Raw genomic sequence first — 27611 nt, 5'->3', positions numbered from 1 at the left:
CACTACAAATTCATGCTATCTTCCTTCCAGTCCTCACTATTCCTTGCCAAACAGGACTATTACACCCAATTGACTAATTATCTCAGCTCTAACCCTCGTCGTCTCTTCGCCACCCTTAACTCCCTCCTCAAAGTGCCCTCCGCTCCCACCCCCCCCCCCTCACTCTCTCCTCAATCACTGGCTGACTACTTCCGCGACAAGGTGCAAAAGATCAACCTTGAGTTCACTACCAAGCCACCTCCTCTCTTCACCCTTCAACCCCTCTCCCTCAACCAACCAACCCAGACCTCCTCTCCTCCTTTCCTGATATCTCCGAGGAGGAACCGCCCGCCTTCTTTCCTCTCAAAATGCACCACTTGTTCCTCTGATCCCATCCCCACCAACTTACTTAACACCATCTCTCCTACTATCACCCCCTCCATCTGTCATATCCTGAACCTCTCTCTCCACTGCAACTGTCCCGACACCTTCAAGCATGCCATAGTCACGCCACTCCTCAAAAAACCATCACTAGACCCTACCTGTCCCTCCAACTACCCGCCCCATCTCCCTCCTACCCTTCCTCTCCAAGATACTTGAGCACGCAGTCCACAGCCGCTGCCTTGATTTTCTCTCCTCTCATGCCATCCTCGATCCGCTTCAATCCGGTTTCGCCCTCTTCACTCGACAGAAACAGCACCTCTAAAGTCTGTAATGACCTGTTCCTTGCAAATCCAGAGGCCACTACTCCATCCTCATCCTCCTCGATCTATCCGCCGCTTTTGACACTGTCAATCATGACTTACTTCTTATCACACTGTCCTCATTTGGGTTCCAGGGCTCTGTCCTCTCCTGGTTCTCCTCCTATCTCTCCCACCGCACCTTCAAAAGTTCACTCTCATGCATCTTCCTCCACCCCCATCCCCTTATCTGTTGGTGTTCCCCAGGGATCTGTCCTTGGACCCTTCTCTCTCAATCATAGTAACATAGTAATATAGTAGATGAACGGCAGAAAAAGACCTGCCACGGTCCATCTAGTCTGCCACGATAAACTCACTATGTCTATACCTTACCTTGATTTGTACCTGTCTTTTTCAGGCACAGACCGTATAAGTCTGTCCAGCAGTATTTCCCGCCTCCCAACCACCAGTCCTGCCTCCCATCAACCGGCTCTGGCACACACCCCGTATAAGTCTGCCCTCCCCTATCCTAGCCTCTCAACCACCAACCCCTCTTCCCCCGCCACCCAATATCAGCTAAGCTTCTGTGGATCCAATCTACACCTCTTCCCTGGGCTCCCTGATCTCATCTCATGGTTTCCAGTATCATCTCTATGCTGATGACACCCAACTGTATCTCTCCACACCGACATCACCGCGGAGACCCAGGCAAAGGTATCGGCCTGCTTATTCCGAAATTGCTGCCTGGATGTCCAACTGCCACCTGAAACTGAACATGTCCAAGACCGAGCTTATCGTCTTTCCACCAAAACCCACTTCTCCTATTCCTCCATTTTCTATCTCAGTTGATAACACCCTCATCCTCCCCGTCTCATCTGCCCGCAACCTCGGAGTCATCTTTGACTCCTCTCTCTCCTTCTCTGCGCACATCCAGCAGATAGCCAAGACCTGTCGCTTCTTCCTCTTTAACATCAGCAAAATTCGCCCTTTCCTCTCTGAACACACCACCCGAACTCGTCCACGCTCTCATTACCTCTCGCCTGGACTACTGCAACTTACTCCTCACCGGCCTCCCACTTAGCCATCTATCCCCCCCTTCAATCTGTTCAGAACTCTGCTGCACGTCTCATATTCCGCCAGAACCGATATACTCATATCACCCCCTCCTCAGGTCACTTCACTGGCTTCCGATCAGATACCGCATTCAATTCAAGCTTCTCCTTCTTACCTACAAATGCACTCAGTCTGCTGCCCCTCACTATCTTTCTACCCTCATCTCCCCTTACGTAACCTCCGTTCACAGGATAAATCCCTCCTCTCAGTACCCTTCTCCACCACCGCCAACTCCAGGCTCCGCTCATTCTGCCTCGCCTCACCCTATGCTTGGAACAACCTTCCTGAGCCCTTACGCCAAGCCCCCTCCCTGCCCGTCTTCAAGTCTTTGCTTAAAGCCCACCTCTTCAATGCTGCGTTCGGCACCTAACCTTACCGTTCAGTGAATCCCAGCTGCCCCAATTTGACTGCCCCTATCGGACCGACCGTTCACTTGTCTATTAGATTGTAAGCTCTTTGAGCAGGGACTGTCTCTCTTTGTTAAATTGTACAGCGCTGCGTAACCCTAGTAGCGCTCTAGAAATGTTAAGTAGTAGTAGTAGTTAGAGAGGTAGATCTGGGAGTCGTCAGCGTAGAGATGGTATTGAAAGCCATGGGATGATATCAGAGAGCCAAGGGAAGAATTTGCTTGAATTTGCTTAGGAGAGTGAGTAGTACTGTTTCTGTGCCGTGGAGGGGGCGAAAGCCTGACTGTGATTCGTGTAATATTGAGAATTTGTTTATATAATCTGTAAGTTGTTTGGCTACCATGCTTTCCATCAGTTGACTGACAGCGGGATGGATGCTACTGGACGGTAGTTAGTGATTTCATTGGGGTTTTTTCTTGGTGTCTTTTGGTATCGGAGTGAGTAGGATATTGCCATTTTCCTTAGGGAAGAGACCTTGCTGTAGCATATAATTTAGGTGGGATGTGAGGTCTACTATGAAGCGGTCTGGGGCAGATTTCAGGTAGTTGGGCAGGTATCCAGTTTACAGTGGGTGTTGGAGAACCTGCTGATAGCCTGTGTAACTGTATCGACAGTAAGGAGGGCAAAGTTTAACCAGGTTTGGTCAGCCGGGTATTCTCCAGTGGTTGGGTCCAATTCATTAAGGAAGTTTTCGATGTCAGTGTTGTTCTGAGGTAGCGTGTTGCGTAGGTTTACAATTTTTTCATTGAAATACCTAGCAAGTTTATCTGCGGATGGGATGTCTGTATTCGATGTAGTGACCTGGTTGGTGTCTAGGAGTTTGTTCACGAGTTGATATAATTTCTTCGTGTCTTTGTAATCTGTTCCTATTTTCGTTTTATAGTAGAATCTTTTGGACTGTCTTATAGCTTATTTGTACTTTCTTTGTGATTGCTTCCATGCGTTGAGTGTGTGTTCATTTTTTGTTTTTTTCCATGCTCGTTCATCGTTGTGTAGCGTGATATGAGTCTAATCATCAGAATTAAATGTGTAGCATGATATTGTGCTGAATCAGATACAAATATATATATATAGCAACACAAAAATACAGCTTTAAAAATATATTTAAAGATGCAGCCGAAACTGGCTTTCATTCCAAAGCCCTCTTCCCCCTCCCTTTGGGGAACATTTAAAAGACAAAAGGTACTGCCTGCAAGGAGTTTTCAAACTCTCTTTCCCCATCCCTTTTTCTGGGAACTTCTGATAGCAGGGCTAGGCAATTACAAACACTTAACAGAGACAAAAGGTAGCTTTCTTCTCCTCCCATCTGAAACAAAGCATGACTAGGTGGATACCTGAAAGCTCATCAGGACATCTCCGAAAACCAAAGACCCAAGAGACAGAAAGTCTGGAGAACCCATTGAAGACAAAGACTTCAGATGAAAAGCATAAACAAAACATTTGCCTGTCATCAGAGGTATACCTGCCCCCTCCCATCAGCTATCAGACAAATGGACACCAGGACATCTGCAAAAAGGAAAGATTTATAATGTGATCATATGAACATACTACAATAACCATAATGCCTTGCAAGTTATCCAGTGCGAACCAGGAAGCAGGTGCTGGGACTCTGTGATCATATCCTCCTGCAAGCTTGCAAGAGTATAAAAGATAGAAGCTGTTCCAGACACAAGCAGATTCTCTCTTTAGCTGCAACTCAGATCCATCTCTGCAGAAGCCCTGCTCCTGAACATGTGCTCATCACTCTGCTGAATAATAGAACTTTTATAAAAGACTTTCTCTCTCTACAACAAAGACTGTTCTGTAAGTTATAACTTTTGATCTAGATTTGCTACTTACTTAAGCACAGATTATCTGTAAAGATCTCTTAAAAGAACTATCTCTCGCTTATATGATTGCATTAATCATATTGTAACTTAATAAACCTTTTGAATCTAAAAACATAGTGTTCTTGTTCTTTAAACCTGGTAATGCAGGTTAATGAAATCCAATAAATACACTTAATTCCTTTTAAATCATTCTTACCTTATAGGTAAATGGTGGAGAAACATTAGTGAGTGCTCTATAGCTATCCCCAAGTATAAATTAATTCCTGGTAACAGTTGAACCATGGTATCAAGTTATGCTTACGTGAAGTTCTTGTTCGTAAGGGTGCTATTTCATCTAGTATGCATTTGCATCTTTTATTTCATTCCATGAGGTAGTGTATGGAGTCTATTTGTGCTGTCCATTCATTGTTGTATATCTGTTGCCAGAATATTTTCGTGTCTACTTGGCCTATTTAGATTGCATAGATTGTTAATTCCCAACACGGGCCCCCGTGTTTTGCCATAAGCTGCGTAAGGAGAAGGACCTATAATCCATGTAAACTGACTCCAAGCTGGTGACGAGAAGAAACTGTTTTTTTTGGAGTAGTGTTTTTTTTCTCCCGCAGAATAGTTTTTTGGGGAGCTGTTTTCTACTACTCTTTTTTCCGGTTTGTATTATAAACCAGAGATAGTGTAAACCTTTAGAGGGTTTGTTAGAAAATCTATGACTTGTCCCTGAGCTGTTGAGGGTTTTTTTTTTCAGTTATTAGTTTTATTATGTAATGTACTTTTGGCATGATGTCCTCTCAATTGGTTAATTAAGCAAAATTAGTTATTTTTGTGAAGTATTACAATGATAAGGCCAACATCACCCACTTCACCTTACTTGTTAATCACAGATCGCGATTCGTGGAAGTTTACTAGGAATCCATCCAGCAGAGGAAGGAAGACTTCGCTTACATCAGACACCACCATCATCTGAGGCTGTGCTAGGCTGCTCTTCACATTGTAGAAGTGGAGGATTTTGTTATAGGTGACAAACCCAACTCTGATTGCTGAGACGACTTCTTGTTCTTCTCTAGAAGAAAAATACAGACAGCAAATGAAAAACTAGACAGAGGGACACCCTACGCCTGGAATATACTTCCTGAGCCCCTACGTCTTGCCCCATCCTTGGCCACCTTTAAATCTAGACTGAAAGCCCACCTCTTTAACATTGCTTTTGACTCGTAACCACTTGTAACCACTCGCCTCCACCTACCCTCCTCTCTTCCTTCCCGTTCACATTAATTGATTTGATTTGCTTACTTTATTTATTTTTTGTCTATTAGATTGTAAGCTCTTTGAGCAGGGACTGTCTTTCTTCTATGTTTGTGCAGCGCTGTGCACGCCTTGTAGCGCTATAGAAATGCTAAATAGTAGTAGTAGTAGGGACATACTATTCCTTCTTTCCAGATCACCAGTGAGACCTCACCTTCAACACTATGTTCCGTTCTAGAGACCACATCTACAAAAGGCATTGATCATGCAGAGGCAGTTCAAAGGAAGACAACCAAAAATGGTGCATGATCTCCTCTGTAAGCCAGAAATAGAAAGGAAACAAACTGGGATTTGATACACTGCCTTTCTGTGGTTACAATCAAAGACGTTTACATATTATATACAGGTACTTATTTTGTACCTGGGACAATGAAAATTTAAGTGATATGCCCAGAATCACATGGAGCTGCAGGGTGAATCAAACCCAGTTCCCCTGGTTCTCAGGCCACTGTGCTAAACATTAGGCTACTCCACCATAATGGAGCTCAAGATAAACTTTCTGAAGCAGTGTTCTTCAATATAAGGCCTGAGGGACAGTGGTAGCCCCTGGAGAGCTCTAAGCTGGCCTCCATTGTCTTTCTGTTTTTTCTTTCTGCTACTGTCTGCCTCTCTACCCAAGCTCAGGACAGAAATGGGAAAGTGATGGGGGGGGGGGGCATGTTTGAAGGACAAGACATTTCTCAATAGACAAAGAGAATGCATTTGGAAATGCACACCTCCTTGAGGATACTCCCAATGAAAAGTTTGAAGGTGTGCTGCTGGGGATGGATGTCATTGATACATGCTGATCAGCAATGTTGCAGCCATGAACGGGAAGATATTTGGTGGCTCTTCTCTAGTTCATTAGAATTCAAAATGGTCCTAACTTAAAAATTAGTGAAGAGCACTGTTCTAGAAAAAAAGAGAAAACAAATATATCTAAAAGAAAATATCAAAGTACCTAGCAATCTTCAATAGAGTTCTCCTAAGAATGAGAAGCTCAAAGACAAGAGGTTGCCATAGGAAGTTGAAGAGAAGGAAGTTCATACAGAATGTGAGAAATGAGAATAGGCTGGACATCTGTGCGGTGGTGGCAAAAAAACCAAACAGGATGCTAGGCATTATAAGGAAATGGATGCAAAATAAGACCAAGATTAATATAATGCCTCTGTATCGCTCCATGTATCCTCAATTTGAGTACTGCATTCAATTCTAGTCGCCGTATCTCAAAAAAGATATAGTGGAATTAAAAAAGGTTCAAAGAAGAGTGACCAAAATGATAAAGGGGATGGAACTCCTCTGATCTGAGGAAAGGCTAAAGAGGTTAGGGCTCTTTAGCTTGGAAAAGAGACTGCTGAGCGGAGATATGATTGAGGTCTACAAAATCCTGAGTGGTGTAGAACAGGTAAAACTGAATTGATTATTTACTCTTTCAAAAAGTACAACAACTAGGAGACCCTCAATAAAGTTATATGGAAATACTTTTAAAACAAACAGGAGGAAATATTTTTTCACTCAATGAATAGTTTATCATTTATTGTTTATTGTTTTAATATACTGCTTCAATTGCCAAGCAAGTCAAAGAAGTTTACAATCAAAATTAAAACAAATGTAGGAAAGGAACTCCATAAATTTATAGGAAAGAAACCACACAAACCAACACTCTCACAGAGAAGGAAATCATCCACTCAACTACAACTACAAGTAGGTCTCTCCATAGGATACAGTCATATATTTTATTTCTTTATTATTTCTTTATTTGGATTTTGCTCACACCTTTTTCAGTAGTAGCTCAAGGTGAGGACTTCAATATATGGCTCAAAGCCTGGTGTTACCAAGAAGGTTTTAGGTATATAGGAGAATGGGGCAATACATGGAAAAATAAAAGACTAAACTGTAATGATGAGATGCATCTCACTGTAGCAGGAAAAAGAATCCCTTGTGAGAGATTCAGACTGTGTCTAGGTATTTAAACTAGAAGCTGGGAGTGGCAGTTGGAAGCAGGTCAATTCAGGTAGTCACCCCCAGCAAAAGACAAGCTACAACAGTAGTAAAGAAAGCAATGAAAACAACAATCTAAGCAATTCACTTCTTAGCAATACCACTGTAGGTGAGACTAAACAAAAAACTACACAGAAGATGAGACTACCACTGAAATGTAGCTGGAAAGCAATGACCACAAATGCTCACAGTCTAAGCAACAAAGTTCATGATCTGCAAGCCCTGATGATAGAGGCAAATTTAGATGTTTTCGCTATCATGGAGACATGGTTCAATGAATCCCATAAATAGGACGCAAACATACCAGGCTATAATCTAATTAGGAAGGATAGAGATGGTTGAAAAGGTGGAGGAGCAGCACTGTATGTCAGAAACAATATTAAAGCGACTGAAATGCAGGGGATCTGTGGAAAGGAAGAAGCAATATGGATTGCTTTGAAAAGAGAAGATGGAACCTCTATCCATATGAGTGCTGTCTACAGACCTCCTACACAATTGGAGCAGCTTGATAAAGATCTGGTTGCAGATGTTACTGGGTGATTTCAACTTGCCGGATGTGGACTGGAAAGTTCTGTCTGCAGAATCGGAAAGAAGTAGGGAGTTAGTGGATACCTTTCAAAGTGCTCTGCTCAGACAAGTGGTGATGGATCCCATGAGGGAAGGCGCGATGCTGGATCTGGTGCTCACAAATGGAGAAATTGTGTCTAATGTCAGAGTAGATGCCCACTGTCAGCAACGAGCCCCCAAATGTCAGCAATCGTTGTCTAGGGAGGGTCCCGGGGTCCAGTTTGTAGAGGCAGTAGGTTCCCAAAGAATACACAATCCACACAAGTTTGGATATATATAGTGTATTATATTTGCAGATATGTATAGGCTCACAGCACTTAGTACAGGTAAAAGGGTACAAGGCTGTCTCTGGGTGTGTGTTTAGAGAAAGAGAAAGAACAGTTAAGCCAGCAGAGCCATGTGCAAAGACAGGGAAAGAGAGAAAAACTGCCAGCCCCCAGAGCCCTGTGCTCTGGGGCTCAAGATGGTGGTGGGCAGAGGGAAAGAAAGAGAGAGAAGTGCAAGCAGAGCTCTATGCTCTGCTGCACAGAGAAAGACAGAGAGAGACGTAGTGCCCCGGACAGAGAGCCGTGCCCTGAGCATGTGCTCTGCTTTATACCTCAAGAACAGAAAGAGATCAAAAAACGTATCTTCCTTCCGAGCCAAACTCCAGTTTACTTTCTGAAGTCAGGAAGGTGAACATTTTCAGGTTCTCCTTTTGAAGTTACTAGCAGTGTTGCCAGGTGGAAAATTTTTTTCCCACCCAATCCAGCATAAAAACCGCCCAAAACCCGCCCAAACTCAAACCCCGCCCCTGACCCCACCCCCGCGTCATCACCCCGCCCCCGCCGTCATCAACCCCGCCCCCGCCGTCACCGGCCCCGCCTCCCCCGCCACAGGCCCCGCCTCCCCATCACCGGCCCCCGCCTCCCACATCATCAGCCCCGCCCAAAACGTCACTAACCCCGCCCAAAATGTCACTAACCCCGCCCCCGCGGCCGAAAAAGCCGCCCAAAAAACCGCAACCCGCCGCGGGCAAAAATTTCCCGTGGCGGGTCGCGGAAAGCCCACCTGGCAACACTGGTTACTAGTCATGAAGCCTCTCTGTCTGGCCTCCTTTGTTCTCAAAGAGAGCTCTGCTCCCAGATGGAACAAAAGGTATGTTAATCAGAAGTAATTAAGACAACACAGGGCTAGCAGGTCTCTGAGCACCATTTGGTCCATGTCATCCTCACTGATTCCTGAGGGAGGGGGAGAGTTTATCAGAAGCTGGTCTAATATTAATCTAAGTATGTCAAGCTGGTTTCATATTAATATAAGTATGTCCAGCAATTTTGACCTCCAGCAATCGTGACACCCACCTGAGCAGTAGTGATCATCAAATGGTTTGGACTGATATAACGGCCAAAGCAGAGGGAACCACTCAAAACTCCTGGATTTAGTTCTCCAAACAAGTGGCTGAGAAAATACATGCGAAAGAGGTGATGTTCATGAAATACAGGAAAACTCATGGAGAGAAACACGGGAAAGTATACCGGAAGAAGCTGAAAGAAGCCAAGAGGGAGATACGTCTAGCGAAAGCAGAGGTGGAAGAGCAAATGGCTAGGAATGCAAGGAAGGGAGACAAATTGTTTTCACGTATATTAGTGAAAGAAGGAAGGCTAGGAATGGAATTGTGAGCCTGAAAGATGCTGTGGACAGCTATGTGGAGAGTGATGATGAAAACGCGAACATGCTAAACAAATACTTCTGTTCTGTGTTCACGGAAACAAATCCTGGAGAAGGACCATGATCGGCTGGTAAAGGTACATATAAGAATAGAGTGGATACCACACCGTTCACAGAAGAATGCGTTTATGAACAATTTGAAAAACTGAGGATGGACAAAGCCATAGGATCGGATGGGATTCATCCCAAGATATTGAGGGAACTTAAGAGAAATTCTGGCGGGTCCTCTTAAAGATCTGTTTAATAAATCCTTGGAGAGAGCGGGAGAGGTTCAGCGGGATTGGAGAAGAGTGGATGTGGTTCCTCTACACAAAAGTAGCGACAGAGAAGAAGTGGGAAACTACAGACTGGTAAGCCTCACTTCGGTTATTGGAAAACTAATAGAATAATTGCTGAAAGAAAAGATAGTGAATTTCCTTGAATCCGATGAGTTACAAGGTCCGAGGTAACATGGTTTTAGCAAAGGTAAATCGTACCAATCAAATGTGATTGAATTTTTTGACTGGCAAGCTCATTTTCAAAGCACTTAGCCTCCCAAAGTTCCATAGAAACCTATGGAACTTAGCCTCCCAAGTGCTTTGAAAATATGCCTGTGGGTGACCAAAGAATTGGATCGAGGATGTGACCTAGATGCAATCTACTTAGATTGCAGCAAAGCCTTTGACACGGTCCCTCATAGAAGGCTCTTAAATAAACTTGAAAGGCTGGAGTTAGGACCCTAAGTGGTGAACTGGATTAGAAACTGGTTGACAGCCAGATGCCAGAGGGTGGTGGTCAACAGAATTCATTCAGAGGAAGGAAAGGTGAGTGGCGGAGTGCCTCAGGGATCAGTGCTAGGGACGATTTTGTTCAATAGATTTGTGAGTGACGTTGCCGAAGGATTAAAAGGTAAAGTTTGCCTTTTTGCAGATGATACCAAGATTTGAAACACAGTGGACACCCCGGAGGGAGTGGAAAACATGAAACGGGATCTGCAAAAGTCAGATGAATGGTCTAACATTTGGCAATTAAAATTTAATGCAAAAAATTGCAACGTGATGCATTTGGGGTGTAGAAACCCAAGGGAGCTGTATGTCCTAGAAGGTGAGAGGCTGATATGCACAGACAGGGAGAGGGACCTTGGGGTGATGATGTCTGAGGACATTAAAGCAAAAACAAAAAACAGTGTGACAAAGCAGTGGCTGTAGCCAGGAGAATGCTTGGTTGCTTCGAGAGAGGAATAACCAGCAGAAGAAAGGAGGTGTTGATGTACTTGTCATTGGTGAGGCCCCAACTGGAGTATTGTGTTCAGTTTTGGAGGCCGTATCTTGCTAAGGATATAAAAAGACTATAAGCGGTCCAGAGGAAGGTGACAAAAATGATATGGGGCCTCAGCCATAAGACACATGAGAAGAGACTGGAACACCTGAATATGTATAGCCTAGAAGAAAGAAGGGACAGGGGAGATATGATACAGACATTTAACTACTTGAAAGGTATTAATATAGAAACAAGTCTCTTCCAGAGAAGGGGAAATAGTAAAACTAGAGGACATGAGCTGAGGTTGCGGGGTTGTAGACTTAGGAGTAATGTCAGGAAATTCTTTTTTTCACAGAGAGGGTGGTCAATGCCTAGAATGCCCGTCCAAGGGAGGTGGTAGAGACAAAAACAGTGGGATGAACACAGAGGAACCCTATTTAGAAAACAGATGGTAGAAAACAAAAATAAATAAAAAAAACACCCCTTATATGGCTGCAGGGGGTGGATGTGTGAGCAACACTTAGATGGCTACTCCGGCTGTGATGAACTAAGGCTGGGTGCCAGGCAGACTTTGTAGGTCTGTATATGGCAATCCAGTTTAGGATAGGCTGGAAAGAGATTCAACATCAACTTCAGTAGCTGGAACTGTGGACAGTGCTGGGCAGACTTTTATGGTCTGGGTCCCGCAAATGAGAAGAAGGATTTGGATAGGCTAGAATGAGCTTTGATGGCAATTCCAGTGAGTGGAACATAAGGACAGAGCCGGGCGGACCTCCACAGTCTAGGTCCCAGAAAAAAACAAAGAAAGACTCGTGATAAAGTATATAATTGGGCTGATTTTTGAAAGAGAAGGACGCCCATCTTTCGACATAAATTGGAAGATGGGTGTCCTTCTCACACGGTCGTCCAAATTGGTATAATCAAAAGCCGGTTTTGGTCGTCCTCAACTGCTTTCCGTCACAGGGATGGCCAAAGTTCAAGGGGGCGTATCGGAGGCATAGCGAAGGCGGGACTTGGGCGTACCTAACACTAGGACGTCCTCAACCCATAATCAAAAGAAACAAGGACGTCCCTAACGAACACTTGGACGACTTCACCTGGTTCTGTTTTTCTTACGACCAAGGCACAAAAAGGTGGCTGAAATGACCAGATGACCACCGGAGAGAATTGGGGATGACCTCCACTTACTCCCCCAGTGGTCACTAACCCCCTCCCACCCTCAAAAAAATCTTTCAAAATATTTTGTGCCAGCCTCAAATGTCATACTCAGGTCCATGACAGCAGTATGCAGGTCCCTGGAGCAGTTTTAGCGGGTGCAGTGCACTTCAGGCAGGCAGACCCAAGCCCATCCCCCTCTACCTGTTACGTTTGTGGAGAAAACAGCGAGCCCTCCAAAACCCACCGCAAATCCACTGTACCCACATGTAAGTGCCCCCCTTCACCCATAAGGGCTATTGTAGTGGTGTACATTTGTGGGTAGTGGGTTTTGGGGGGCTCAGCACACAAGGTAAGGGAGCTATGTACCTGGGAGCAATATATGAAGTCCACTGCAGAGCCCACTAGGGTGCCCGATTGGTGTCCTGGCATGTCAGGGGGACCAGTGCACTAGAAATGCTGGCTCCTCCCTCGACCAAATGGCTTGCATTTGGACATTTCTGAGATGGACGTCTTTGGTTTCCATTATCGCCAAAAATCAGAAACAACCAAGTCTAGGAATGACCATCTCTCAGAACGACCAAATTTCAGGATTTGGGCATCCCTGACCGTATTATCAAACGAAAGATGGACGTCCATCTTGTTTTGAAAATACGGGTTTCCCCACCCCTGGATGGGGACGTTTTGCGAGGACGTCTCTTTCGATTATGCCCCTCAATATCACATTCATTGTTGATTTAATCATGAATTGATAATGAGTGTACCTGTAGGGCACACTGGATGAACTGTTCAGGTCTTTATCTGCCATCTTTTATGTTACTATGAATTTTTGCGGTCCACAAACCAACCAGGTTTTCAAGATATCATTAATGAATATGCATGCAATATATTGCATGCAGTTAAGGCAGGTCATGCAAATACATCTCATGAATAGTTATTGGGGTATCCTGAAAACTTGCCTGTTTGCAGTTCTCCAGGATTGCATTTGAAACTCCACCATATGACTTACTATACTATTTATTGCTGTGTACCAATTATATCCTGAAATTTTCCTAAAATGTTATCAGAATCTATCCTACAAAGCAACCCTGCTATACATAACTATAACCCAGTCCTTTTGTACCTTGGAAGTCTGTCCAGAAGAGTTTTCAGCTCCTCACATACCAGTCTGACCACTCCGCTCTTTATGTTACTGTAGGACACATCTATCATGAAGATATAGGCAGGAGGATTCGGGGGTTTGTTTTTCTGCAGACCAATGAAAACAAACATTAAGACAGTCCCTTAATACAGCAGCTCCTGCAAGCTGAACAATGGGACAGAACATACAATGACTGAGCTACTGGGAATTATTGTTAGAATCAAATTCATAAAAAAGCATAAAGACATACAACAACCTGATTAACTAGACATTAAATTCTGCCAAACCGTACAGTTCTGACATCTCTTTAAAGCTATATAATCAATAATGAATACATTGACCAGTTTGTAAGTAAACTTGAGGAAGCTTCTGGACTCTGCACATCCCCCTGTTGGTATCTGAAGCTTTAGCATTGTCCTCACACATTTCTGATACAGATTGCTTCCTGGGCCAATATGTAATTTACTGCCTAATTCAACAATTATGGCACAGAGGACAGATCAAATGTATGATCATTCATTTGGGTTGAGGGATGTGGGGTCAATACCTGAACTGATGATCTAATATTTGGACTATACTCCACCTTGAACATTTTTTTGGAGTGACAAAGCAGAAGACAAGTTTCTTAAATGTAATACAAACAAGACCTAAGTGAAATTTCCAACAAAATCAACCAGAGTTTACATATTATGCATTCTTGGGCAGATGCATTTCAGCTGAAACTAAATGCGGAAAAAACCCAATGCCTAGTACTCACCTCGCAACATAACAAAGACAAATTTACCACCATCAACACACCAAAACTAAATCTACCAATCTCAGATACCCTAAAGATTCTTAGAGTCACCATTGATCGGCATCTAACACTTGACAATCATGCGAAAAACACAACCAAAAAGATGTTTCACGCAATGTGGAAACTAAAAAGAGTAAGACCATTGTTTCCAAGGACCGTCTTCCGCAATTTGGTACAATCACTGGTACTCAGTCATTTGGACTATTGCAACTCACTCTACGCCGGCTGTAAAGAACATATACTCAAAAAACTCCAAACAGCCCAGAACACAGCGGCCAGACTAATATTCGGAAAACCAAAATATGAAAGCGCAAAACCCCTACGAGAGAAACTGCACTGGCTCCCACTCAAAGAACGAATCACGTTCAAAGTATGCACCCTCGTTCATAAAATTATCCATGGAGATGCCCCAGCCTACATGTCAGACCTAATAGACCTGCCACCCAGGAATGCAAAAAAATCTTCTCGAACATTCTTTAATCTTCATTTCCCCAACTTCAAAGGTCTGAAATACAAATTAATACACGCCTCCACCTTCTCTTACACGAGCACGCAACTCTGGAACGCGCTACCACGCTATTTGAAAGCGACCTATGAACTGACCAACTTCCGTAAACTAATAAAGACTCATCTCTTTGAAAAGATATATCACAAAGAATAAAATATGTAAAATCTCCAAATATACCTAGAAACGTCGTAATGGGTCTATTGTTTTACAATGTCTCTGCTACACCATGATCTTGTATTTCTAATGTCTGATAATGTCTTCTGTAAAACCACTATCTTGTATTCATAATGCCTGTCAATGTCTTCTATAATGCCACTATCTTGTACTTTATGACCATGTAACCCAAATCATTCTGTAAAACCAAATGTATATCCTTTTCTATTTCCAGTATCCATGATATATTGTAAGCCACATTGCGCCTGCAAAGAGGTGGGAAAACGTGGGATACAAATACAATAAATAAACAATAAATAAATAATTAAAATTATCTGCTTCTCTGATTTTCATTCATGCAAAGTGCTTTTCAGGTTGTGCTTATTACATTTTTAAACGTTAGGGATGACAGTCATCATTCAGGAAACAAAAAAAATACTTTTTAAATGACAAGGAAAGGATTGATTCTTTAGGAACTTGCCAGGTACTAGTGACTTGAATCGGCCACTGTTGGAAACAGGATACTGGGCTTGATGGATCTTTGGTCTGACCCACTATGCCAACAGTTATGTTTTTATTCCTTTAGCTAGGGTCATAGTGCAGAACACTTTCACAGCATACAGAGCTTTAAGAGCACGCTCTAGCATTTCCATTGCACACGAGCGAGTGCCTTCCTGCCCGCTGTGAGAGCATTAAACCATCAATATAGCGAATGATACGTACCTGTAGCAGGTGTTCTCCGAGGACAGCAGGCTGATTGTTCTCACGACTGGGTTGACGTCCACGGCAGCCCCTCAAACCAGAAGAAAAAACTCGCGGGAGGTCCTGCACGTGGGCACACCCACCGCGCATGCGCGGCCGTCTTCCCGCCTGTGCGCGACCGCTCCCGCTCAGTTAAATGACAAGCAAAGAAATGAGGAAAAAACGTAACTCCAAAGGGGAGGAGGGAGGGTAGGTGAGAACAATCAGCCTGCTGTCCTCGGAGAACACCTAAAACAGGTATGTATCACTCGCTTTCTCCGAGGACAAGCAGGCTGCTTGTTCTCACGACTGGGGTATCCCTAGCTCCCAGGCTCACTCAAAAGAACAAACAGGGTCAATTGGGCCTTGCAACGGCGAGGACATAACAGAAATTGATCTACGAAGAACAACTAACTGAGAGTGCAGCCTGAACAGAATAAAAACCGGGCCCAGGAGGGCGGAGTTGGATTCAAACCCCAAACAGATTCTGCAGCACCGACTGCCCGAACCGACTGTTGCGTCGGGTATCCTGCTGGAGGCAGTAAAGTGATGTGAATGTGTGGACAGATGACCACGTCGCAGCCTTGCAAATCTCTTCAATAGCTGCGGACTTCAACTGGCTGACTTCAAGTGGGCCACTGATGCTGCCATGGCTCGAACACTATGAGTCTGACCCTCAAGAGTCAGCCCAGCCTGGGCGTAAGTGAAGGAAATGCAATCTGCTAGCCAATTGGAAATGGTGCATTTCCCGACAGCGATCCCCTTCCTATTGGGGTCGAAAGAAACAAACAATTGGGCGGACTGTCTGTGGGGCTGTGTCCGCTCCAGGTAGAAGGCCAATGCTCTCTTGCAGTCCAATGTGTGCAACTGACGTTCAGCAGGGCGGGTATGAGGCCTGGGAAAGAATGTTGGCAAGACAATTGACTGGTTAAGATGGAACTCCGACACCACCTTGGCAGGAACTTAGGGTGGAGTGCGGAGGACTACTCTGTTATGATGAAATTTAGTATAAGGAGCATGAGCTACCAGGGTTTGAGCTCACTGACTCTACGAGCTGAAGTAACTGCCACCAAGAAAATGACCTTCCAGGTCAAGTACTTCAGACGGCAGGAATTCTGTGGCTCAAAAGGAGGTTTCATCAGCTGGGTGAAGACGATGTTGAGATCCCATGACACTTCAGGAGGCTTGACAGGGGGCTTTGACAAAAGCAAACCTCTCATGAATCGAACGACTAAAGGCGCTCCAGAGATGGCTTTTCCCTCTACATGATGATGGTAAGCACTAATTGCACTAAGGTGATTCCTTACTGAGTTGGTCTTGAGACCCAACTCCGACAAGTGTAGAAGTACTCAAGCAGGGTTTGCGCAGGACAAGAACGAGGTTCTAGGGCCTTGCTCTCACACCAAACGACAACCTCCTCCACTTAAAAAAGTACTCTTCTTAGTGGAATCCCTCCTAGAGGCAAGCAAGATACGGGAGACCCCCTCAGACAGACCCAATGAAGCAAAATCTACTACGCCCTCAACATCCAGGCCGTGAGAGCCAGAGACTGAAGGTTGGGAGCAGAAGTGCTCCGTCATTCTGCGAAATGAGGGTTGGAAAACACTCCAATTTCCACGGTTCTTCAGAGGACAACTCCAGAAGAAGAGGGGACCAGCTCTGACGGGTGTCACGTCTGTGGTCGTGACCACCCTCAGACTTACCTTGTTCCTGGGTTTCAGCTTCCTAGCTGGCTCCTGTTTCTTCTGTCTGTCCTTTCTGAGCTAGCTCTGGCTCCCTGTGTTGGCTGCATCCAGCAGCATGACACTAATTGCTTCACTATACTGCACCTGTGGTGTGGGTGTTACCTGGGTTAGCTCTCTCTCTGTGCTGGCTGCTTCCAGCATGACTGTAATTGCTTCACTACACTACACCTGGGTGTGGGAAGCCTCTCTGTGTTTCATTGTGCTTTCTGGCTGCTCCTTGGTTTGTGCCTGAACGGCCTCCGTAGTTACTTAGAGATTGCTGCAGCTGCGCCTCTGGTGTTGAAGGGCTTTATTAAGCACTTAGAGACTGCAGCCTTTGCCTTTGCATCGTCTAAGGTCCCTGGTATGTTAGAGTGCTCTGTGCACTGCTACCTTGTCCAGTTCAGTGTGAATTACTAGCTTGTTACTAGTAGCTTGGGCATAACTTTTCTTGTTGGCTTGTGTACAGCTTTACTAGCTCTCCCGTGTGTTGTGTTGTGTGAGTTCCTAGCATGTGACTAGTTAGCTTGGGCACAGCTTTGCTTGTTAGCTTGTGTATAGCTTTCCTAGTTCTCCTGTGCTTGCTTAGTGTGAGTTTTCTAGCTTGTGACTGGTAGCTTGGGCATAGCTTTCCTGTTAGCTTGTGTACAGCTTTCCTAGTCTTCTTGTGTTTAGCTTTCCGGTTTTCCCATATGTGTTTTCCTGTGCTTCTGGAGCTTCAGCCCTAGTCCTGTCCACTACCTGTACCCAGATATTCTCTGCCTGCTGCCTGCCCCAACTACTGCCTGAACCCGGATATTCTCTGCCTGCGGCCAGACCTGACTATTGCCAGAACCCGGACATTCCCTGCCTGTCTGCCTTGCTTTCACCTAGGTGCCTGGGGGCACTTCTGTATCCTGATTCATGTTGTTCCTGCCTGCTAGTTCCAGTTCCGGTTTTCCCTGTAAGCCCTGCCGGCTGCCCGAACCTGAGGGCTCAACCCTCGGGAACGGTGGCTAATAGAATCCCTGCCCCTTCTGCCCGGGTGGCACGGGCTCGACCGCATTGGCGCTGAGAAGGGCGGAGAGTTCCTCTGCAAGTACCTGCTTGTGGTGGGAGCTGAAGAACTGAGCTCCCGGTGGACAATTTGGTGGGGTGGAGATCAAATTCAGGGTGTATCTGCACTGCACTATTTGGAGAACCCACTGGTCAGAGGTTATGAGAGGCCACCTTTGGTGAAAAACTGTCAACCTCCCCCTGACCGGCAGGCTGTCCGGCACGGCTACTTTGATGGCGGCTATGTTCCCATGGATCCAGTCAAAAGCCCGTCCCCTGCTTTTGCTGTGGAGGCGCAGGGGGCTGCTTAGGGCGCACGCTGTTGACGGAAACGAGCGCGCTGGGACTGTCCCTGTGCCTGAGGAGGCCTTCGGGCCGGCTGGTTGTACCTACGCTTGCTGTAAGCATAAGGTGCAGCCTGCCGGGCCCGGGAAAAACGTCCACCTATGGAGGTGGATGCTGAAGGCGCCCAGTGGGAGAGCTTGTTGAGAGCGGTTTCCCACTGGTGCAGTTAGTCCACCAACTGCTCAACCTTCTCGCCAAAAATGTTATCCCCCTGGCAAGGGACATCCGCCAGCCGTTGCTGGGTCCGGTTGTCTAAGTCAGAGGCATGCAGCCATGAGAGTCTGCGCATCACTATACCCTGGGCTGCGGCTCTGGATGCCACATCACAGGTGTCATAAATACCCCTGGACAGGAATTTTCTGCATGCCTTCAGCTGCCTGATCACCTCCTGAAAAGGCCTGGACTGCTCCGGGAGGACCTTGTCAACCAGGTCCGCCAGTTGCCGCACATTGTTCCGCATGTGGATGCTCGTGTAGAGCTGGTATGACTGGATTCTGGTCACGAGCATGGAAGAATGGTAGGCCTTCCTCCCAAACGAGTCCAGAGTACAAGACTCCCACCCTGGGAGCGCCGAGGCGGTATCCCTCGAACTCCTTGCCCTTTTGAGAGCAGAGTCCACGACCACTGAATCATGTGGCAGCTGAGGCCGCATCAACTCCGGGTCTGTGTGGACTCTGTATTGGGACTCCGCTTTCTTAGGGATGGTTGGATTAGATAAGGGCTTCAACCAGTTCCGAAGCAGTGTCTCCTTGAGGACATTGTGCAATGGTACCATGGAAGACTCTCTAGGTGGTGATGGATAGTCGAGGACTTCGAGCATCTCCGCCCTCAGCTCATCCACGGTGACCACTGGGAAGGGAATGCTAATAGACATGTCCCGGACAAAGAGGCGAAGGAGAGGCTCTCTGGAGGCGAGAGCTTCCTCTCCGGTGAAGGCGTGGTGTCGGAGGGAAGACCCACAGACTCCACGGAAGAGAAATATCTGGGGTCTTCCTCCTCCCCCCACGAAGCCTCCTCCTCGGTGTCGGACATGAGCTCTCTGAGCTCAGACCGCAACTAGGCCCGTCTCGACCCCGAGGAACCACGTCCTCGATGATGGTACCGAGAGGTGGACTCCCGCGCCGGCGGGGACAAAGCTCCCTCCATCAACGTACACGGGGATTCCACCTGAGTGGCGATCGAGACCGGTGCCGCAAGCGGTAACGGTGTCAAAGACCGCATCACATGGCCAGAGCCAGCTGGCGCTTCCATCAACGGCACCGTGGGCGCAAGCACCCCCGGTGCCGGCAAGGCCTGGCGCATCAGCCCCTCCAGGATACCTGGGAGGATGGCTCGGACGCACTCGTCTAGGCCCGCTGTCGGGAGAGGCTGGGGGGCCGGTGCGGGCGTCGGTGCTCGAAGCTGCCCGGGTCCAGGAGGCGGTACCGGGGTACCCGATGACCTGCGCATCGACACCTCTTCAATAGAGGGGGAGCACTCCTCCCAACGTTGGCGCTTTTTAGGGACCAAGTTTCTCGACGTCCCGGAGCTGCCAGTCCCATGCGCCGTGGGCGACCGATGACGGTGCTTCTTTGCAACTTTCTTTCGATGCCCGTCATCGGCGCTCTGCGGCATGGACGAGGAGGAGGTGGAGTGTCTGCGCCCTCTGGGGGGTCGGATCCGACAGGGTTCGGTCCCGATGGCCCTGAGCAGATGGAACTACGACACCACCTTTGGCAGGAACTTAGGGTGCATGCGGAGGACTACTCTGTTGTGATGGAACTTGATATAAGGTGCATGCACTACCAAGGACTGAAGCTCACTGACTCTACAAGCTGAAGTAACAGCCTCCAAGAAAACGCCCTTCCAGGTCAAGTACTTCAGATGGCAGGAATTCAGTGGCTTAAAAGGAGCTTTCATCAGCTGGGTGAGAACGACGTTCAGATCCCATGACACTGGTGGAGGCTTCAGGGGGCTTGACAAAAGCAAACCTCTCATGAAGCGAACAACTAAAGGCTGTCCAGAGATAGGCTTACCCTCTACACAGCGGTGATAAGCACTAAGGTGAACCCTTATGGAGTTGGTCTTCAGACCAGACTGACAAGTGTAGAAGGTATTCAAGCAGGGTCTGTAGGACAAGAAAGAGGATCTAGGGCCTTGCTGTCACGCCAGACGGCAAACTTCATCCATTTGAAAGAGTAACACCTTCGTGGAATCTTTTCTGGACGCAAGCAAGACTCGAGAGACAACCCTCTAAAAGACCCAAGGAGGCGAATTCTAAGCTCTCAACATCCAGGCCATGAGAGCCAGAGACTGGAGGTTGGGATGTAGAAGCAACCCTCGTTCTGAGTGATGAGGGTTGGAAAGCACTCCGATCTCCACGGTTCCTCGGAGGACAAGTCCAGAAGAAGAGGGAACCAGATCTGACGCGGCCAGAAAGGTGCAATCAGGATCATGGTTCCGCAGTCTTGCTGAGTTTCAGCAAAGTCTTCCCTACTAGAGGTATGGGAGGATACGCATATTTATTTATTACATTTGTACCCCGCGCTTTCCCACATACAGCAGGCTCAATGCAGCTTACATAGTAAAAGAAAAAGCATTACAAAGAACACGTGAGAGGAATATTATAAACTGTGACAAGCATAGCTGCTTACATAGTAAAAAACATTACAAAGGACATGTAAGAAGAATATTATAAACTGTGATAAACACAGTGGCAACAATGCCCAAGAATATATGAATTGGAATAGGGAAGGTAGACAAGGATAGTATAGGAAAGGTAAAATGGAAGGAGATTGGGAGGGATATGTTTCCCAATGTAGGAGAAAGGCATCTGATGCTACTGTCATGGGCCTGAAGCCTGGAACAGAACTGAGGGACCTTATGATTGATCTGAGTGGCAAAAAGATACACCGAGGGGTGCCCCACGCTCGTGAGATTGCATTATCTTGCTCAACCTGTCGGCCAGACTGTTGTTTACGCCTGCCAGATAAGTGGCTTGGCGAAGCATGCCATGACGGCATGCCCAAAGCCACATCTGGACGGCTTCATGACACAAAGGGTGAGATCCAGTTCCCCCCTGCTTGTTGGTGTAAAACATGGCAACCTGATTGTCTATCTGAATTAAGATTACTCGGTTCGCCGCGGATTGAGGAGAGAAATTCTGAGGAATGGAGTGCCACATCTGAGCAAACTGTAAGGTTTGAAATTCCTTCAGAACTCCTGGTTAAACCCCAGGAGGTTACATTAGAAGCTTTGTGGGATTTAGTTTCTAACCTAGGGCAGTTATTCCTAAAACAGTCTAATGAGGTATTACCTAAATTAAAAACCTTGGAAAAAGATCTACAAAAGAAAGAAGAGCAGATAAAAGACTTGAATGATAAAGTTGTTAAAATGGATCAAAGAATTATGAAATTTGAAACAGTACAACCTACTATGATTAAAGACTTGACGAGCCTAAGGGTTAAAATGGAAATCTTTGACAATTATACTAAAAATTGTAACCTCAGATTTGTCAATTTTCCTAAACTTCAGAATGTTGCTCCTATGGAAATGTTGAAGCGCTATATGCGCGAAATACTATTAATTCCTGAACAAAATTACCACCAATGACTATGGCTATTATATCCCTGGGAAAGACCTAAATCAACCCGAAGCTCCATTAGATGTCTCACTTTTGTTAGAGACTTCGGATATTGATCTAGCGACTGCAGCCACATTAGTGGCAACAGTCGCATTGTTACCAGACAAGAGTTGGATTTTTCGTCTATTTTTTCGTAACAAAGATAAACCTTTTTTAGGTTTTAAAATATTATTATTTCCGGATGTCTCTAAGGAGACAAGAAGACGGAGGAAACAATTTTGCTCCTTAAGCCGGAGATTCTGCACTTGGGGGGTACTTTTTTTTTAAGATACCCCTGCAAGTGCATAATAAGGGTTAGAGAAAAAAAATATGTATTTACAGAACCTGCTCATGTCTCGGCACTTATAGCCTCAGTAAAAGTGGAAAAGCGCTAATATATAAAATACTCTGCCTAGTTGAACTAGTATGTCTTCCGATATTATTTTCCTTGTAATGTTTTTTCTCCTTTTGTTTTCCGAAATCTTGGATCTGAATTTATGGACTTGAGTATTGTTTCCTTTTGAAAATGTGAGGAACACCCTTTTCCTTTATTATAATGATGAGTTGTTATTGTTAAATGGATACTATCCTGAACAAGAATTTTGCTTGTAATATTTAAAATATGATAAATAAATAAATAAATAAAAAAAAAGATTACTCGGTTGGACAGCTGATCTCTGAAAGCCTTTAGAGCATACCAGATCGATCTTATTCCAGGAGGTTGATCTGCAGACCTTTTTCTGAAAGGACCAGGCTCCCTGAGTGTGGAGCCCATCTACATGAGCTCCCCACCCCAGGAGAGATGCATCCGTCGTCAGCACTTTTCATGGCTGAGGAACTTGGAATGGTCACCCCATGGTCAAATTGGATCGAATCATCCACCACTGAAGAGAATTCTGAAAGTCGGTGGACAGTTGGATTACATCCTCTAGATCCCCCGCAGCTTGAAACCACTGGGAAGCGATCTCATATGTAGACATGCAATGGGCGTTACATGAACTGTGGAGGCCATGTGCCCCAGAAGTCGCAACATCTGCCGAGCCGAGACCTGCTGAGACACTCGAACCATGGACACCAAGGACAGAAGGTTGTCCGCCCTTGCCTCGGGGAGATAAACTCGAGCTGTCTGAGTGTTCAACAGGGCTCCAATAAATTCCAATTTTTGAACTGGGGTGAGATGGGACGGGATAATTTATGACGAACCCCAGTAGCTCCAGCACCTGAATAGTCATTCGCATGGACTCCAGAGCACCTTCCTTCAAGGTGCTCTTCACCAGCCCAATCGTCGAGATAAGGAAACACATACACTCCCAGTCTGCGTAGCGACGCTGCGACTACAGCTAGGCATTTTGTAACACTCTGGGCACAGACACAGGCCAAAAGGCAGTACATGGTACTGGAAGTGCTGTGTTCCCAGCAGTGGCATACCAAGGGGGGGGGGCCGTGGGGCGGTCCGCCCAGGCTGGGGGTGCCGCAGCGCGCACCTGCTGCGAGAGTTCGCTAACTTCTCTCGTTCGCTGCAGCTCCCTCTGCCCCGGAACAGGTTACTTCCTGTTCCGGGGCAGAAGGAGTTGCAGCGAACGAGCAAAGTTAGTAAACTCGCAGGAGCCGCGCTGCGGCACCCCCCCCTCCCAGCCGAAATCGAGAAGCTGGAAGTACCAAGATGTGTGTGTAAGCATCCTTTAAGTCCAGAGAGCACAGCCAATCGTTTTCCTGATCATGGGACGAAGAGTGCCTAGGGAAACCTTCCTGAACTTTTTTCGGATAAGAAATTTGTTCAAGGCCCTTAGGTCTAGGATGGGACGCATCCCCCCTGTTTTCTTTTGCACAAGGAAGTACCTGGAATAAAATCCCACCCTTCTTCCCCTGGTGGAACGAGTTCAACCGCTTGGGCCTGTAGAAGGGCAGAGAGTTCCTCTGCAAGTACCTGCTTGTGCTGGGAGCTGTAGGACTGAGCTCCCGGTGGGCAATTTGGAGGCTTGGATTCCAGATTGAGGGTGTATCCTAACCGGACAATTTAAAGAACCCACTGGTCGGAGGTTATAAGAGGCCACCTTTGGTGAAAAAACATTAACCTCCCCCCAACCGGCAAGTTGTCCGGTACAGACACGTTTACTGAGGCTATGCTGAACTGGAGCCAGTCAAAAGCCCGTCCCTTCCTTTTGCTGGGGAGCCACAGTGGCCTTAGGCGCACGCTGTTGACGAGAACAAGCGCGCTGGGACTGAGCCTGGTCTGGCTGCCGAGAAGCAGAAGTGTACCTATGCCTAGCATAGGTATAGGGAGCACTCCTCTTCCCTCCAAAAAACCTCCTAGATGAGGAGGTAGTAGCAGAAGACGCTTGGCGGGAGAGAGAATCCATAGCATCATTGTGCTTCTTGATCTGATCAACAATATCCTCTAGTTTCTCTCCAAAAAGGTTATCCCCTGGCAAGGAACATCTGCCATCTGCTGCTGGACCGAATGATCCAGGTCAGAGACACGCAGCCATGAGAGTCTGCGCATCACTATACCTTGGGCAGCGATCCTGGATGCTATATCAAAAGTGTTGAACGTATCCCTGGCCAGGAATTTTCGACACGCCTTCTGCTGCCTGACCATCTGGCAAAAAGGCTCGGCCTGCTCCAGAGGGAGTGCATCAACCAAGCTGGACAGTTGCCTCACCGAGTTCCGCAAGTGGACGCTCATGAACAGCTGGTATGCCTGGATCTTGGCAGTGAGCATAGCAGCCTGATACACCTTCCTCCCAAAAGAGTCCAAGGTTCTAGATTCTCTGCCTGGGGGCGCGCCAAGGCATAGTCCCTAGTGCTCTTGGCTCTTTTGAGGGCGGAGTCCACCACCATGGAATTGTGAGGTAGCTGAGACTTCATCAATCCAGGTTCACCGTGGATCCGATATTGTGATTCAGCTTTTTGTGGGATCACAGGATTAGACAGAGGGAACGACCAGTTTCACATAAGGACTTCCTTCAGTACATTATGCAAAGGAGCCGTTGCAGCCTCTCTAGGTGGAGAAGGATAATCCAGCACCTCGAGCATCTCAGCCCTTGGGCTCATCCTCAACCTGCATAGGGAAGGGAATAGCTGCAGCCATTTCCCGGACAAAGGAGGTAAAGGATAGACTCTCCAGTGGAGAAAATCTCCTTTCTGGTGGAGGGGAAGGTTCAGAGAGAATCCCATAGGACTCGTCAGAAGAAAAGTACCTAGGTGATCTTCCTCTTCCTCCCATGAATGTTCATCTTCAGTATCGGACAAGACTTCCTTCAGAGCAGTCCGAAACTGAGCCTGCCTCGACGCCGAGGAGCAACGTCCTCAATGGAGGTGCCAAGAAGTCGATGCCCGCCTGGACTGCGGTGAAGCCTCCTCCACCGATGTCGAAGGGGAGTCGACCTGGGTGGCAGCCGACACCGATGCCGTCGACCCACATGTGAGAACAAGCAGTTTGCTTGTCCTCGGAGAAATATAGACATGTAAGAGAGTAAGAAGAGTTAGAAAGTAAGGTGATTAATTTAAAGAAAGTTGCACACATGAGGTCAGAGATGGTTTAATATTATCTCAGCTAGGGTAGGAGTGGATAAACATGTCCTGCTTCAGTATGTGCAGCCCATGTCACTCCTTGTGTGTGTGAGTGAGACTAACAAGTTAGTTACTGCTTCCATTAAAGGCCTGGTTGAAGAGCCAAGCTTTCACCTGCTTCCTGAAGTAGAGACAGTCTTGTGTTAAGTGCAGCCTTTCAGGCAGTGCATTCCAAGTGTGGGGCTACTCCGGAGAAGGCTCAATTGCAGGTATCATATCGTGTAATGTCTTTTGGAGAGGGTGTAGTTAGTGAAAGTCCTTGGTGGTGTGTGAATTATCCTATTTTTCAGGTACTACTACTACACTAAGCATTTATATAGCGCTACCAGATGCACGCAGCGCTGAACACGACATAGAGAGACAGTCCCTGCTCAAAGAGCTTACAATCTAGGTAAAACAGACAGACAAGATATTACAGGCAAAAGAATTACAGGGTAGAGAGGAACAGGGAGGAGGAGAGCAAATGAGTAGTGGTTAGGAGCCAAGAGGCAGTAGTGAAAAGGTGAGCTTTCAGCATAGATTTAAAACCAGGTAAAGAAGGAGCTAGATGTATGGGTTCGGGAAGACAGTTCCAGGCATAAGGTGCTGCAAGACAAAAGGAACGAAGTCTGGAGTTAGCGGTGGAGGAGAAGGGGGACAACAAGAGACTATTTCCTTTAAGGGCCTTGAAGATAAGACAGAGTTTTAAATTTAGCCCTGTATTGTACTGGTAGCCAATGAAGTTTATGCAAAAATGGTGTGATGTGGTCACATCACTTGCAACCTTCTATGAGTCTTGCTGCTACATTCTGAATCAACTGGAGCTGGTGCAGGCCCTTTGTAGTCAGACCATTGTATAGTGCATTGCAGTAATCCAGTCTTGATGTTATCATGGCATGCAGAACTGGGATAAGATTTACCTTCTCGATGTAAGAAGAGAGGCAGCATAGTTGTCGCAAATAGTAGAAGCAGCTCTTTATGGTTGCTTGGATTTGGGCTATCAGAGTATGAATCTAACTGTATTCCAAGGTTCCTGACTTTGTGGTCTGAGGGGGAGTTTGTACTTCCCAAAAGGGATTTTGATGTCAGGTATGTATCCACTTGTGTTAGGGGCCCAGAGAAGCTCGGTAGTGATAGGGTGGATCGAATTGGTGGAAGGGTAGCACTGTATGTTAAGGAGGGCCTTAAATCAAATAGATTGAAAATTTTGCAGGAAATAAAACACATCTTGGAATCCCTATGGATTGAAATTCCATGTGTAAAGGGGTATATATCATTCAGTGTAAAAAATGTAACGAAGGATGCTATATTGGAGAAACAGGCCAGATGCTTAAGACAAGATTCAATTTACATAGACATCATATGAACATACTGGTGCCAGCAGGGTTCCCACCTGTGGTCAACATTTACAGGACCAGGACACTGTACCAGTGATTTCACAGTGAGAATCCTCAAAGGTAACTTTAAAACCATACAAGACGTAAGACCTTTGAAGTCAGAATGATTGAATATTTTAACACCCAACAGAAAGGACTTAACAAGGATCTGGGGTTCCTAGCCCATTATAAACCATAAAGCTGTATGTCTCTGTTGATCACCCTCCCCTCACCTATCCACACCCATCCTGTTAGAATATCAATGATATGCTTTGATGTCCCCATGCATACCTCCGACCCCCCCCCCTCCTCCCACCCTGTCAGACTGTCATAGTAATGCTTGAATGTTTTCACTTATATACACTGTCAGCTAGCACATTTGCTTATTTCCGATCTGAGGAAGAAGGGCAACCTTCGAAAGCTAATCAAGAAATGTATTAAGTTATGTCCAATAAAAAAGGTATCATCTTATTTTCTTTTCCATGTTTTATTTTGTTTGATTTCTATTGATAACCTTAAGAGTGGACTAACACGGCTACCACACTCCTCTACATGTGTAAAGGGGAAAAGGATAGTGATAGGAGTGTACTAACGTCCGCCTGGCCAGGATGAACAGACAAATGTAGAAATGTTAGCAAAAATAAATTAGGGAGGCTAACGAACTGGGTAACGCAATAATAATGG

At 46.2% G+C, this 27611-nt stretch overlaps 1 protein-coding gene across 2 annotated transcripts in view; it reads right to left on the bottom strand.

Moving 5' to 3' along the window:
* Positions 1-27611, bottom strand: part of SEC24D (SEC24 homolog D, COPII coat complex component) — a 547880-nt gene that overhangs the window by 389728 nt on the left and 130541 nt on the right. For both annotated transcript variants that reach the window (XM_030191796.1, XM_030191797.1), the window contains exons 11-12: positions 13079-13203; positions 4874-5065 (exon numbers count right to left, since the gene is read on the bottom strand). In XM_030191796.1, coding sequence (XP_030047656.1) covers positions 4874-5065; positions 13079-13203 — 317 coding nt within the window. The remainder of the gene's footprint in view (positions 1-4873; positions 5066-13078; positions 13204-27611) is intronic.

This window comes from Microcaecilia unicolor, chromosome 2, assembly GCF_901765095.1.
Source record: "Microcaecilia unicolor chromosome 2, aMicUni1.1, whole genome shotgun sequence".
Taxonomy (NCBI): Eukaryota; Metazoa; Chordata; class Amphibia; order Gymnophiona; family Siphonopidae; genus Microcaecilia; species Microcaecilia unicolor.
Note: the sequence above shows the minus strand (reverse complement) of the source record. Positions and strands in the feature narration are given on the sequence as shown.